General features: G+C 37.0%; 1 protein-coding gene across 2 annotated transcripts in view; it reads right to left on the bottom strand.

Moving 5' to 3' along the window:
• The window catches only part of WASL (WASP like actin nucleation promoting factor), a 49,730-nt gene that overhangs the window by 5,764 nt on the left and 29,369 nt on the right, over window positions 1-14,597 (bottom strand). Inside the window, exons 5-9 of one of the 2 annotated variants that reach the window (XM_082751862.1) lie at window positions 11,790-11,813; window positions 6,529-6,697; window positions 4,002-4,044; window positions 3,469-3,622; window positions 2,627-2,644 (exon numbers count right to left, since the gene is read on the bottom strand). In XM_082751862.1, coding sequence (XP_082607988.1) covers window positions 2,627-2,644; window positions 3,469-3,622; window positions 4,002-4,044; window positions 6,529-6,697; window positions 11,790-11,813 — 408 coding nt within the window. The remainder of the gene's footprint in view (window positions 1-2,626; window positions 2,645-3,468; window positions 3,623-4,001; window positions 4,045-6,528; window positions 6,698-11,789; window positions 11,814-14,597) is intronic. The other variant, XM_082751863.1, reaches the window with a different exon arrangement.

A 14,597-nucleotide genomic window follows, 5' to 3' on the forward strand; every position in this document is an offset into this window, starting at 1 on the left:
AAAATGCAGCAAAAAATTCAAAACACTAAAATTTTGCTGAACTAGGCCAGAAGAAAAGGGAAAGAGGCTTTAAAAACTCCCTTAAAATGAAATACAGAATTTGCACTTTGCAGGCCATCTATTATTTGATTAGGGAATAAAGGTAAGGTATTTTTTGCTTGGTTTGTTACTTGAAGATGATGCTTAAAAAAAAAAAAAAAAAAAAAACCACTAATGCATTACAATTAGGAATAGGTGGGATACAACGCTGAACATACTCTATCACTGTGTTTAACTGTATGCCTTTGCATCCTTAAAACAGCCTAGCAGCAACTGCAAAGCCAAACAATGAGGTGGCAGTGTTGGTAACAGCGTTTCAAGTTAATGGTGCCAGACCAGGGAAAAACTTCAATCTAATGAAGCAGTTTCCTCCACATGCAACACAAAAGAGAAGCAAAACCTTGTCTCTCTCCATCAACTATCGCTTCAGTATAGCAGAACTGACTTCCTTTGTGGGTTGGCAAATAAGCCTGTTTTTAAGAGCAAAACAAACATGATCTAATACTCATTTAGGAATACTGTCTTTCTAAACAATGTGAATGTTTCTTTTAGCTTGTTGCAGTAAAACAACTCATCATGGTGTTTCCAAACCTGTCATAAAAGCCTGTTTTATGTTTTATGCCATAAATCTATTATATGAGGATGGTCTTATAGTTACTTATCTAATTCTAGGTATACAGACAAACTGAGCTTGAAAAAAGTGGCAGTCATTAGCAAACATACCTTTGCTCAATGTTTATTTGCCAACAGAAGCTGCTCTGAGATAGGCTTGAAAAATCTGAATGAAGATATATACAAAATTCTGTCCCACCCAGTAGAATAAAATCTGGAAGTCAGAATCACAGAATTTACTGAAAATTAGTTCCAACAACATTTATGGGAAGGGCTATAGGAAGAGAACAACTTCCTCTATTCAACACACAGGATCACTTCCATATGATTTGGCCTTGAAATGTACTTGCTTTGCTAATGGCATTTTAAATAACACAGTTTCATTTCCTCTGCCATCAAGCATCTAATGGCTTGTGGTAATGTAAGTTGTGTGGTTGCTGCCCATTACTACTCAGTTATCTGACAGCACCTATTAAGAAAGTTCACATTTGATTCCATGTGCTTTGATAACAAACAGGGTATTACCCTTAAGATGATGCTTCTTTACTGTTTTTATCCTGTTACAAGCTGAGAAAGCAGTCTGTCTGTACCAGAAAGCCCTAGAAGAGGCATTTAGAGGCAGAAGGAGAGGTACTGGTGCCTCAGTACCTCTTTCCCTGCTCATCTGAGACATACTCTTTCTGAAGTTGTGTGTCACATCCTCAGTTCCTCCAACTTCCCTACTTTTTCTGTTCCCTCAAAAGAAAACCAAGGGAATAATCTCCTCTCGAACTTCATATATTTTACAAGAGAAATACTGCAAACATTCTTGATTTAAAAAAAATCAAGAACAGCCAGAAAAAATCTACCTCCCCTTATTGGTTGATAAGGGTGTTATTTCCTTTCCGGCCATTGGAGGCCAGCATTTTCAAGTCTTACTCTGCAAGCACTAGAGTTTTCCTGCATTACTGAAAAGATGCAATGTGATCATACTCCAGAGTTTGTGGTGCCCGTAGATTTCGAACAGAAGGCTTAAGCTTTCCTGGGGGGAAGGATTTTCATATACATCTCATCTAGAGCAATAAGGCATCTCCAAACTGTGGAAATACAGTTCAGGAAGTTGGATGATTTTTTTTTTTTTCTTTTTTTACACACTTATCTGGACTGAAGTGAAAAGGAGGAGCAGCAAGGACGGAGAACCATTACCTCATCCTCTCTCCCTTCCCCCCAAACAGAAAAGAAGCAAAACAAGAAAATAAATTAGTTTTTATAAGTGCTGCACAGCTACTAATACGAAGTCTGTAAAATCTTCTGTTGATGGTATTGTCAGTAAAAAACAGCCAACAGTACCAAAGCTAGGGAAAGGGCAGGGAAAAAAAAGTTTTATCTCAACAGACCAAAGTGTCTGTAACTCTATTCAGCATCCTAGCAGTGTGAACACTGAGGCACAGAAATTCTTGCAATAAAACAGGAAAATGTGTTTCAGTTGAAAAAACACACTTCAAACAGCAGTCAAACCTACAAATCACAGAACTGCGGACAAAACCACTGAAATACTGTTAATATTTGTGTCTACCTCTACCAAAAAGCATAGAGGTAGATTATTACCATGCACACGAAAGACGAGGCAGCTTTTCTTTCAGTTGTATACATGCAAGTGGACACAACTTGAAGTTAATATGTACATAGCAGAAAAATGGCATTTTAAAAGTTTTTTAAGACAATATTAAGACTCCAAGGCAAATCGTAGTCTAACTTAAAAATCAACAGTTTTAGATCAACAACTCTGTACACATTTTAACAGAGTTAAGGTTATATAAAAAAAATTGACAGACTTGTTGCTGAGAAAAAAGCAATTGAAATTTTGCTTTCAATTTATCTATGAAATTTGACTATAATTTTTAGTATTGCAGTCAAAGAGATGTCAGCTAAGGTTTTTTGTCTAGGAAGAAAATCACACAGCAGCATATGCTCAAATGACAGCTCAAATACATACCACTCCAACGTGGGGGACCTAGGAATAAATTTAACAAGTCATTGTACCCTGAATGCACATCTATTCAGCCTCTCAAACTATTTATTTACCAGTTTCAAACTGTTATAATTCCAACACAATTTACCTAGACCACCTCTCTAGAGAAACAAGAAGTAAATTTTTAGAACTTTATCGGCAGCCTAATTTTCAGGTTGACCAGTGATATTGCAGCAAATGCATCTAATGCATCAGCTGAGATCACATTCAAAGGTTAGGCAGGAAATAGCTTATTTGAGAATTATCTTGCAGCAGAAACCTAAATCAGATCTTCCTGATCAAAACTAGTACTTTTTACTTTAAGCTAGAAAAGTGTTTTTTTTTTTTTTTTTTTTTTAATGTTTACATAAAATCTGCATTTTTCTAGCTTTTTCAAAGCTCACATTACAGTGTTGGCAGGATAGAGAGACACCACACATACCTGTCAGCCACATACTACTACCCTATCTAACAACAGCAATATTGCTTCTAATTTATAAAACCAAGATTATAAATAAATATGCAATGTTCACAGTCTGAAAAATCTGTATGGAACACATGCATGGCTTTGCAGTTAGTCTAAGTGTTACTGGCAATTATTTATCTGACATGGGTCCAACCCTATCTTTAATGAGAAAGTACTCATGCATGGACATTTTTGCAAGGTGTATGGTGTACAGAAACATGAAATATAATGCCTCTGTGATGGTATGAAGTCCAGATTAAGAAGAATATATATCAAGAATTGCTCATCAACAGCTTCTATTCCGATCCTTAAGACAAAAAACACCTTTCAAAATCTGGTGTGGAAATAAAAGGAAGCTTACCTTGTCTGCGCAGTTCGTTTTTAACTGCTTCCACACCTCCTGTTTTTTCAATGAAATCATATATGACCTTTGAAGTTTCTTTGTCTTTTAGTTGAGCCTCTGAAATTCCACACAAATCAAACAGGTTTTTCAGTTCTGGGTCCAAGTTATTCACCTGCAAGTCAGACACATTAGTTTTAAGTAGCTTGACAGACGTTTTTAAAATATAATTTGTAATAGGGAAAAAATGATACAGTTTAGTGGGACAGCTAAAACAACTACATGTCTCTGAGTTGACTTTGCAGTCAGCAAGGTCTGTTTTAAGAAAGGAAAGTACCTTGCATATCAACTTAAGTTTTGAATATTTTCCCCTCAATCCCAAATCCCTCTTATTCACTTCGACTCCAATGTCTGTTTGAATCCTGTAACAGGGATTCAATTTGTAACCAGTTTGATGTGCAGTTAACTTATTCGATTCCAATTTTCAAAACTTACATTAAAAAGCTGCTAAAGCTTTAATCATGTGGTATCTTGAAAAACATCAAATTACTTACATCAAAACCTGTGTTTGGATCCCAGCCAACATGTCCAATGTGTCTAAAAAAGCAGAAAAGTCCATTTAATCAGAGTAAAAATGACTTTGTTAACTAAAATAATCAGATACCCAGCTAGCTGGATTATTACCAGATCCTACCTTCAGCCCCCTAAGACACTAAGCAATTCTTACTCCTCAGTGCTCCACTTGAGAAAGGAATAACAATGCCTCCAATTATTCCCATATTCTACCTTATATCAAGAAGACCAAGCGGTGAAGTAGTTTCCTCTGTTAGGTTATATATAGCCTGTGGCAAAACATCAAGGCTCTGTGCCACCCTGTGGTACATACTTACGGAGATGGAAGGACTGTACAAAGATGGAGTTTCATCTTCATAGGCAGACCTGAAGCTACTGTTAGTACCAACACTAAGCACTAGGGTTTTTCTTACTGAGGATGCTGGGGCCCCATTTCAGTTTTTGGTCTTGCTATAACTGCAGTTAGTTGATTACTCAGTTCAAAGGTTAAGAACACAAGTAAAAGGTCTGCTACAGAAAAAAGGAAAAAGGAAAGCCCTCTGTTTTCCCTAAATATTTAAATGCTTTTTATTATCAAAATATGGGATGATTTGTCAATTAATGGATTATTCTGGATGCTAAGCTTGCTTCACATAAATTAGACATTCAGTTGCAATGGTTTAACTGGTTTTCACATGTTAATAGAAATTTAACAGCAAATACAATCTCACATATACATCTCTGCATACCTGTATTAATTTCACAATGCTCTTTTAAGAGATTGTGAGCATGTGATTCAAAGATTATTGCACTTAATTTATATTAAAGAACGTATGCAATGTTACATTAAGTATAGTTTGATTTCTATTTATTTTTTATTTATTTTTTCCTGAAAACACTACAAGTCAACATCTGACTAGCAGAAGCAATTCAGTAATTCTACTTCCCGATTGCAACTCTGGTCTGGCATAAGTAGTAGCAAATGTTGGTCTTCACCAGTATCAGAGCTCAAGCTGCACAGCTTTTCCTAATGGCATGTTTGCTAAACATCACTGAACAGTAATTTCCATATGTTTATACAAAAAGAGCAACTACAACTATTTTATATAGTAAGACGATACTCTGCTGTACTCTACAGGAAACTTAACTAGACCTTAAATGGACCCAAAGAGACTTTCAAGCTTCTTTTCCAAAGGTTTACCATTTACGATTTGAAATTACATTTAAAGCTAGTCTATGTACAAATCTTGGCATAGACTAGAATGTATCTTTTGTTTGAACTTCATTTATTACTTTATCTTATTTTCAGTTTTTCTAGGACTATTCTAATGTCCTGTGAATGCGCATAAAGTGTCCCACAATTATCAGAACCCAAAAGACAAGAGCAACAAATTATGTTTATATCTGCACCACTGCACCTCTGATCAGAATTTGTGGAAGGGTGTAAGTTATACGAACGCAGATCTTTATTTGTAGTACTGTCCACCTAGGCTGACATCTGCATCAGTAGAGCTACAGCAGCTACAAATCAGTATTCAAGTTTCCTTATGTCTCTTTTCATCCTTTTCTCCATTATTCGGTATTAAGTGACATTAATAGATGTCCCTTCACCAATACTTATGTCAGAAGAAATATAGCTGAGGTCTGAACAGGGATGCATTTTAACCTCTCTCTCCTTTTGCTCCCTGTGCACTCTGTACAGAAGACTCCCAAAACACTGCAACAACATTATCCTAACTGGTAATACTGGCATTACTTTTATGGAATTTTATTCTGGGAAAGCACGCCAGTGGAAGTGATGCAAAATAGTGGTTTGAAAGAACATGACTTTCATTTAGCATGTAAATCTCATGCTGGTTTTCCAGCACTTCACAGAAGCTGATTTTTCCTGTAGCTAACTCTTTAAATTGCTGTTGATTTAGCAAATAAAGTACACTGATTTTAAAAGGCAGAAAATTAAGCTGTCAAATTATAATTTAAGAAAAAAACGGTTTTCAGTAAGCTGACCAAAACCAACTTTCATCAAAGTGAAGCTTAAAATTACAGATAACTAAAAGAACAAAGACATCTAACAAATAGCAGAAAAACAACCTGTTCCTAAAAGGTGTATATATGCATGTTGTACTTTCATCACACAGTACAGGTACTAGCCCACGTACCAGAATAATTAAGTCAGAGATGATATGGCTATGTCATTGCTACTGTTATGACAAGTCAGGGCCTGTTTAACAATACACAGTTAAGCACGCATAGCTGTAAGAATAACGGAGTTTAAGAGTTTACCATTGAGGGTGAATTTAAGAAGAGTCTACACTGAGCTGACAACTTCAGCAAGGCATCTTTATATGGTTGAATTAATTTACTTTAGGATAGCAGGTTACTTTTTATGTACAGATTCAGTAAACTCTCATCTGCATCTAAACTTTTAAACCCTGCAACATGCCAACTAGCATTCATAGAAAGTCAGTTTACACACAATGGTAACACATTTAAATCCCATGCATAATTGACAAAACTCAAAGATCTTACTGGAAGTTGGATGGTGTTCCAATATCTGCCTTTGTCAATCTTCTCTTTTTAGTTTTTCCTTTCTTCTTTTCTTTGGTATATGAAATATTGTTGACTTGTGGAGTATAAAATCTGTTAGTTGTAATTTCTGGGTTTTTGATATCAACAGTTGCCATTGGTAGGTTTGGGCCTGTGAAGATAAAAGAACAGGATTTTTAATAGCGTGTTTCAACAAAGCTGTATTTAAACTATATTTAACCAACAACTTTTTGTGTGCACATGCATGTGGCAAAATGCTTATACTGTAGCCACAGCTTTATGTACCACATGCATCTGACTAGGTCCTGGATGTCAGATGCATAATTATAAGTTATTTGCTGAAGAAAAAGAGGCATTGCTAGAGCAGAATAATGGTGGAAAAAAAAAATACAAGCTAGAATTTTGTTTCTGCAAAATTGGCAAAGAAATTAATTCTAAATTAAAGGGTTTTCATGTGCATACAATACATATGGATTTGTCAGAATTAGGTTTTGAGCGAAATGAGACAGTAATACATGCACCTGTACACAATACCAGTATAACTACCATCCTAGACAGACTTAAAATTGAGTGCCATGAACAGCAACACCCAGCACACCACTACCTTGGCAGCACAGTAAACACATCTTAAAGGAGAGGGAACCTTTGCTTAATAAGAATCAGGTGGGAATACTGTCATCTTCAAAGATACGACAGCATTTATAGAGCTATTTGGAAGTTATTTCTTTTTCTTTGACAGGTTTGGAAAACAATCCAAGTCCCAGATGAAAAACAGAGCTTGTGACAGTAAAAGCAATACTAGAAACAAAGTAAACACTCTGTGAATTATGTTCTCGAGCATGTTCTTTGTTATAAAAGAACTCTGAATTAGTAATCCAGTTATTGAAAATGTATCTGAATTACACTCCTGCCCATTTCAGCATTTTAGTATTAGGTTGCCTTTGTAATATTATAGCAAACATACCTAGATTATTTTCCACTCAGGTTTTTTAGTTTTGATGGCAGGTAACTCTTGAAAGTGATGGTGTTACTTAAATACTATGATTAAATACTATGAGGCAATTTACACATTTTTCATGTGGGTATATGCACACACACACATATGTATGTGTGTATTTTTAAAGAATCCTGCTAAAAGAAAAAGCAATCTCATTCTTCCAAAACTGAAATTAAGCAGGTCTACTTAAGACCAGTTTGGCCAGAAATAGTTTGAAAAGCATACTCTGAGTTACTATTTAATGGTTAGCAAGTCAACTAAAATAAGATTCTTGCATCCAACTTTACTGGGTGTACGATAAAAATGTTGACTAAGTTAAGTGAATCAGGACCTTATTTTTATTTTTTCATAACTGATATTTTTTAATTTTTTATATCGATTATTCAGAATTATCCTACACATGCTGAAAGCACCAACAAACTGTTTTCACAGTCCAAGCTCTGAATCTAAAAGGAGAAGCAGACAATGACAAATACATTATCTGACATTTGCAGCATAACACCTCGGTGGGAAGCATCTAGTACCGACCAGAACAAGAAACATGAACAGAAACAAGACAGAGGGCTAGTCAAAACTCATCTAAAAACACGACAACTCCTACATTCCTGTGACAGTCTTAGAGGACAAGTTTCTAAAACTGAAGGTAAACTGCAAGATCAAGAATTTCTGAAGTTTTTTCTACTACAAAGAAATGCTTTGATCTAGAGGTGCTATGATCTAGACAGCTTTGTATTTGAGAATACAAAGCACAGACTGACCACACAACTACGCACAATTTGTATTGTTAAAGATGCACTTCAAGTTCACATAATATTCAACAGTTGGTGAATTTAATCAACCCAGAACATAACAATGTGGAGTTAAACCAACCTTCAGGATGAATTGAAAACTACAGTCTAAATTTCATTCGATTCAAACAGAAAAAATACTGTAGGAGTTGACTCTCACTTCGGTCACCAATATTATACCTTCTCACCATTACAGTGATATTTGTAGTTTCAAAACCTATACTGACATTCAGGAATAAATATGTAGTCTTAAACTGACTGTAACTGGTTTTAACAAGTACAAAGCAGCAGCCATTTGCAAAATGAAGTTTTTTAATTTGAGCTGAGCTCAAATTAAGGGCTGATTGCCTAATTCCTTGAGTCTAATAATATTCACACCAGAGATCACAGCAAACTCTTCACTATGAAAGTTATTCTTACCATCAGGTTTACACCTTAGATGTCCACGAGGGATAAAAGCACCTTGGAAAGAATTGTATTCTTCCAGAACTGCCATGTTTATATCCAGTAAAATTTTTCCCATCAAAACACAAGCACCTTCCCCATCAGGTATAGACAGCTCAATAAGTGAAGATGAGAGAGGCATATAGAGCTCATCATTAGGCAGCACTTGACAATACAGTGGCCGTAGGCACCCACTGATATCAGCATCTTCAGAAGGGGGTCCAGAAAATGTAGTACAGAACATGTTGAAATATAAACTCTATGACATTCTCTGTATTTTAGAGCCACTGTAGACATCTGTCCCTGACTACTGACAGCCCTACAATAAATGCAAACTGTTCTTGTTAACAGATGAAACAATTCTGTCACATGGTTCTTAAAGATTCCCTCAGAACCTAATTCTGACAAATCCTTATTTCATCCAGAACTTCACTAAGAGATGAATTCGACCACAGTAACTCCTCGATTTGCACAAAGACCTAGCTATAACAAGCGAGTAGAACACAAATCCCAGGAAATCACAGGCTAATACATTTTACATAACTCTTAATGCCAATTTATTTTAATCCTGCAATTCTAACAACAACAAAAAAATCTTAAATCTGTACCATGGTAAACGTCATACAAAAAATAGGAGCGCTTTTTCTGTGCAACTCCCCATTTATTTCAATGCATGCAGAAAATCCAGACAATCAAGCACCACTAAAACAAAGTTCCCCACAATACCTCAAAACACAGATTATACGTGTATGGAAGCGTTCCTGTTCTTGTTTTTCAGATTTGAAGATAATTGTGTACTGATACATAGTACATACAAAAAAAAAAGGTGTTCCTTTTCTCCCCAAAAAGACAATTTTACTGCATAAAGGGAGCATAACAAAAGCCAGATGACCCTACGACTGTTGTTTTTCTTTGTCACTCCTCTCCTGTTACACACTGATGGTGTGTATAGTATGGATCAGCTCTAGACTGAACTCCAAATGCTGCAGCCTGGAGGTCACAGCCAACTGAGGCTCTAACCTAAGACTACAGCAGGCATAAGCACACCTGTCAGCAGAGAAGGTAGGCATTATAGCATTTCACAGAATCAGAAAAGGAAGGTATACAGATCATAGAAGAGCCACAGATGTCCCAGCAGAACAGTTTACTAAACACCAGAGTTTTGACTAGTGATTATAAACCTGAAACACTGAGCATAAGCCTGTGTTTTCCACAGAATATTCAGCCTAAGTGGATGGGATCAATTAATGCAAGTTTTAGTACTTCATTATTTTTCTCAAAACCATTTTGTTGCCTCAGGTCTGACTGGATAAACTCTGGAGACTATTTTAAGCATTAAATTTTTACAGGATAGTTTTCTTCAATTTTATTCCTGTCACAACTAGAAAGCTAGACAAATGAATCGCTTGCATTACTGTTGGTCAACTTTCAGAACAGAGACAAATGCTAAATTTGCTGTGGTTGGTGGCACTACGTGGTCACCAACATTTTTCTTTTTGCTCTGCAGACATCGCTACCAGGAATGAACTTCTAGGTGATGGAAAGCAAACATTGCTCAAGACAGTCAACAATTAAAACCCTCCCAAAGCTCAGAAAATCTAGTAGATAAGACCAGACTGATATATTAATATGATTGTTTCAAAACTAAGCAACCCAGTCACTGTTGAATGAAAGGATACTAAAAATGCCTGGGCTAAGCTGATGATTGCCTGAGCTTCCTCAAAATTTAATGTGTGTGAAAAAGGCTTTTTTTTTTTTTTTTTTTTTTTACTATTGTTATTTTGAGAAGTATTCTGCATGAAGAAAGGACATCTGTAGTTTCCATAATTTGGGATTAGTTAAGGACTACATAGTTTGGTGAGATGAGATGCTTGGATGTCTTAGTTAGAATAAACTTAAGACTACCTCCTTGAACAATATGGGTTCAGAGACCCCTAGATGATCAGATGGTGATATCCCTGCTCAAGCAGTGAACTGGCATCAACAGAAATATCACCAGAGAACTCCCTTTTTAGTTTCAGTGTGGAGTCATAATTAGATTAAAGACTCCAAACTTGATATTCACTGATGTGCATTTCTCACTTGACCTAGGAATACATGGTAAATTTTTGGATAGAATTGATGCATAGTTTGGACTTCTTCCATGAATTTAACAATGATCTTCTGAGAAATCACAGAACAGCTTGGGTTGAAAGAGACTTTAAAGATCACCCAGTTCCAACCCCCCTGCCATGGGTAGGGATGTTGACCACTAGATCAGGTTGCCCAGGGCATCATCCAGCCTGGCCTTGAACACCTCCAGGGATGGGGCATCCACAGCTTCTCTGTGCAGCCTGTGCCAGTGCCTCACCACCCTCAGAGAGAAGAATTTCCTCCTAACCTCTAATCTAAATATCCCCTCTTTTAGTTTCAAACCACCTTTTAGTTTAAAACCATAAAGATATTCATGTCAGTGAGATGTATTCCCGAGACAACTAAATTCAGATACTCTCTCGTGGAAAAAAAAGAAGTTTACTCTTATAAACGTATGACATATTACTAAAAGGCTATGTTACAGGGTTAGTCAGATAAAGAAATTAAAATGTCATGCATATTTTATGAAATCAATTATGATTATGCCCACCTTCAGACAAATATATTAGCTTTGAATTTCAGCAATGTTTTGCAGAGCAACTCTTCATAGGCATATTCTGAAGACCAAACACCAAATGAAAGGTACAAAGCCTTCTTCACAGCTTAAGCTGAAGGGCCTCTGTCCTATTTACAGGAAAACATGCCCCTCTCCAAAAACATCCTTTACAAATGCCAGCTAAGAAGCCACAAATCTTCCAAGCTACAAGTAAACAAATACCAAAGAACAGAAACAAAACAAACATACTAACCTCCAGAGTATGAGTTTACTGCCTTTGCTACCACAGGACTATCCTGAACAAGCCCAAAACAAAAGCTATACAGAAACCATAAAAGACAGCAATAGGAAAAAATAAAACGCAGTGCTCATGCAAAAAGCTTACCATTTGGTGGGTCTCTTCTTTTTTCTGTTGAAAAAGAAAAAAGAAAGTATTTATTCATAGGTATCACAGAACAAATTCATTCTAAACTTTAGTTTCTAGTGACACTTTCAATGACCTTGAGCTGAGACCTAACAACCTGGTTTTAAAACCTACTTGTTGACCATCTGAAAGAAGTTAAGCATTACAGAATTATGAAAACATATTTTAGATCATTAGCACTGATTGAAGTGAGCCAACTTGGAGCATAAGGAAATAGCTAGTGAGTTGATTTCAGACATTTTGACTCCAATATAAGGTGAAATATTCAAAAAGCAGCTGTTTTGGTACAACCTATCAAAGCAAGATTTTCAGAGTATTACGGTTTCTGATTTCCACTAACTGAGATTGTTCCTTCAGTTTAATTGGAAATACAATGAGCACTTTGATACAGCAATGTTCTCCCACAAAGCCAGATGTACTTTATAATTATTTTTGGTTTTATGTGAAGAAACTAGGACACAGAAGGGCAAGACACTTCACCTGTTAACCAGCAGCTAGCTGAACAATATTGCACAGAACTCAGACCTCCTCCTTATATTTTATTCACAAAGCCAAATTGTTTCACAGATAATGAAGAATTTGGTTTGACAGCTTAAAATGCAGTTGTAAGCATTTCATACCTCATTAATCTCAGCCTGTAATGGTTTATTCTCCTTTGAAGGAGACTTCCCACTTAGTATTTGTTCCTATACAACTCAACTTTTTGAACAAAAACCAGTCCAGTTATACTTACACCACTTGTGTACCTACACAGACATTCAGAAAGCTTCTGGATTTTGCAGTACCATACATGCAAGCATGGTCTATCACCTCACCACACCAAAAAACATGGCTCTATATAGATATTGGCGTATCTGAGATGTAACTGGGCCTCCTCCTAAGAGCTTAAGAAGAATTTTTAAACAGACATTTTCATCTTCAGCAAGTCCTGGAAAAACTGCTAACCCGTTGTGCTTTTCAGACACAAGCATAAGGGGAAGGGAGACTGTGCTTACAGAGATATCCTTGACCTTGTCCTGTCAATATTTAAAAAACAAAATCTAAAATTATACGTGGGTAAGATGAGTCAGCCTCACATGCTGATAACCTTCAGTTGGGAATAGAGAACCTCCAAAAGAAGGTGACCAAAATCCTTCAAGAATCTTCTTTGGCTGAGCAAGCCTTCAGAAGACACCTGTCCATCAGTTCAAAGAAAATTAGTGTTAGAGGTGAAAGGCTGGGGGATAAAGAAGGGGCTTTTTGGCCAAATACTCTTCCTAGAATATTTAGGTTAAGAATCCGCTCACGCTGGACTCCAAAAGAACCTGCTCAACTTCTGGAGTGTAATTGCAGTCCTATCTAGGAAGCATCAGCCCTGAAACTGAAAAGGAAAGTGCAGGACTTAGGGCAAACCGTTTGGCACAGGAGGGGAAGCTGGCAAAAGCAGTAGGCATTCATGGAAAATGGTAAGTGGCCTTGTGCCAAATCATGGCAACCTGTTAGAATTTTCGTTAGGAGAAAGAGTTTCAGAGATAAAATAGTGGAGAATAAAGCAGGACACTTTGAACACTTCCCACAATTTTTGCTGGGTCTAGATAAGAATAACGATTTGTGGCCAAAAGATACTAGATCTGTTTTTCTGTGGTTTCCACTGCAGACTAGGAAACAAGAACTCCTGTTCTGAAGTGCCGATGACCTCACCAGAGGTCTGACAGAAGATGGAGAAGCCTGCTGATCCAAAAGATCAACTTCAGCTGCCCGTGTCTGAGAAACCGTGTTCCCATCAACATGTATTCCTGGAAAGAGATCTCTGAAGTGCTCAGCTTGCATCGGATTCCAGTCTCAGCAGAGATGTCCCTGCCTCCCAGGCAGTAATAGCACCATTTAGTACATATTCAATATGTACTTGCTTGAGATGCATTAGGAAGGGCAGCAGGAGCTAAAAGCTTGTGGAGGAAGCAGGGAGCTTCAGGGAGGGCTAAAAGAGCTCCAACCCCTGAGCTACAAGGTGCCAAAAAATTAGACAAAAACTGAAACCTCCTACGTCTGAAAGGCAGTTAAAAATAAAGCTAAATTCTCTCAGAGCGTGGAGCACACACTAACATTTCTGAGGCAAGATGATAAAAAAAATACGAACAAATGGTACCTACATGCAAGTATACCCAAAATGTGAATGGACTATACTGACAGGCCCAGAGGAGAAAGGCTGTGTTCACTCTGCCTACTGAGGAAACTATTTGGGGTCCGCTTAAGAAGTAAGTGGAGAGATTATTTAAGTGAGTCTACCAGAGAAATTAACTACGTATGGTAATTTCTTCCTAACCTGTGGTTAAGGATTTAATGAGTTTTTTAAAATCAAAATTTAACTAGATGAAAAAACAGCCTGATATTAAAGCCTTTCTCTATCATTCCATTCTCCACTGAGTATTTTGTACATTTGTAAACTCTCACACATTCTCTGTTTGGAACCCTACCTTCACCTCTGCTGAACTCCAGATGCACTTACTCAGGAGTTGTCTGAACACTGACTGGAACACACTTCATGCCAAGTGAGGAAGAGCAGAACACCGTTGCCTCTTTTTGCAGCTGTATGACATTTTGTATACTAGTCTCAGCACCAAGACACAATTTTTTGAGCCAGAACTGCTGTTCTTGCTGCCTTCCTGTAACCTGAACTTTCAATAAGACCCCTGGAAAAGTCTCCTAGCAAGCCCTGAATGGCATAGCAGGCTGCTAAGTGATCACAGAGAGTACTCATTTCTGTAAAAGCACATCAGGTGGCACTGCTAG

Source organism: Aythya marila, assembly GCF_965140915.1.
Source record: "Aythya marila genome assembly, chromosome: 1".
Taxonomy (NCBI): Eukaryota; Metazoa; Chordata; class Aves; order Anseriformes; family Anatidae; genus Aythya; species Aythya marila.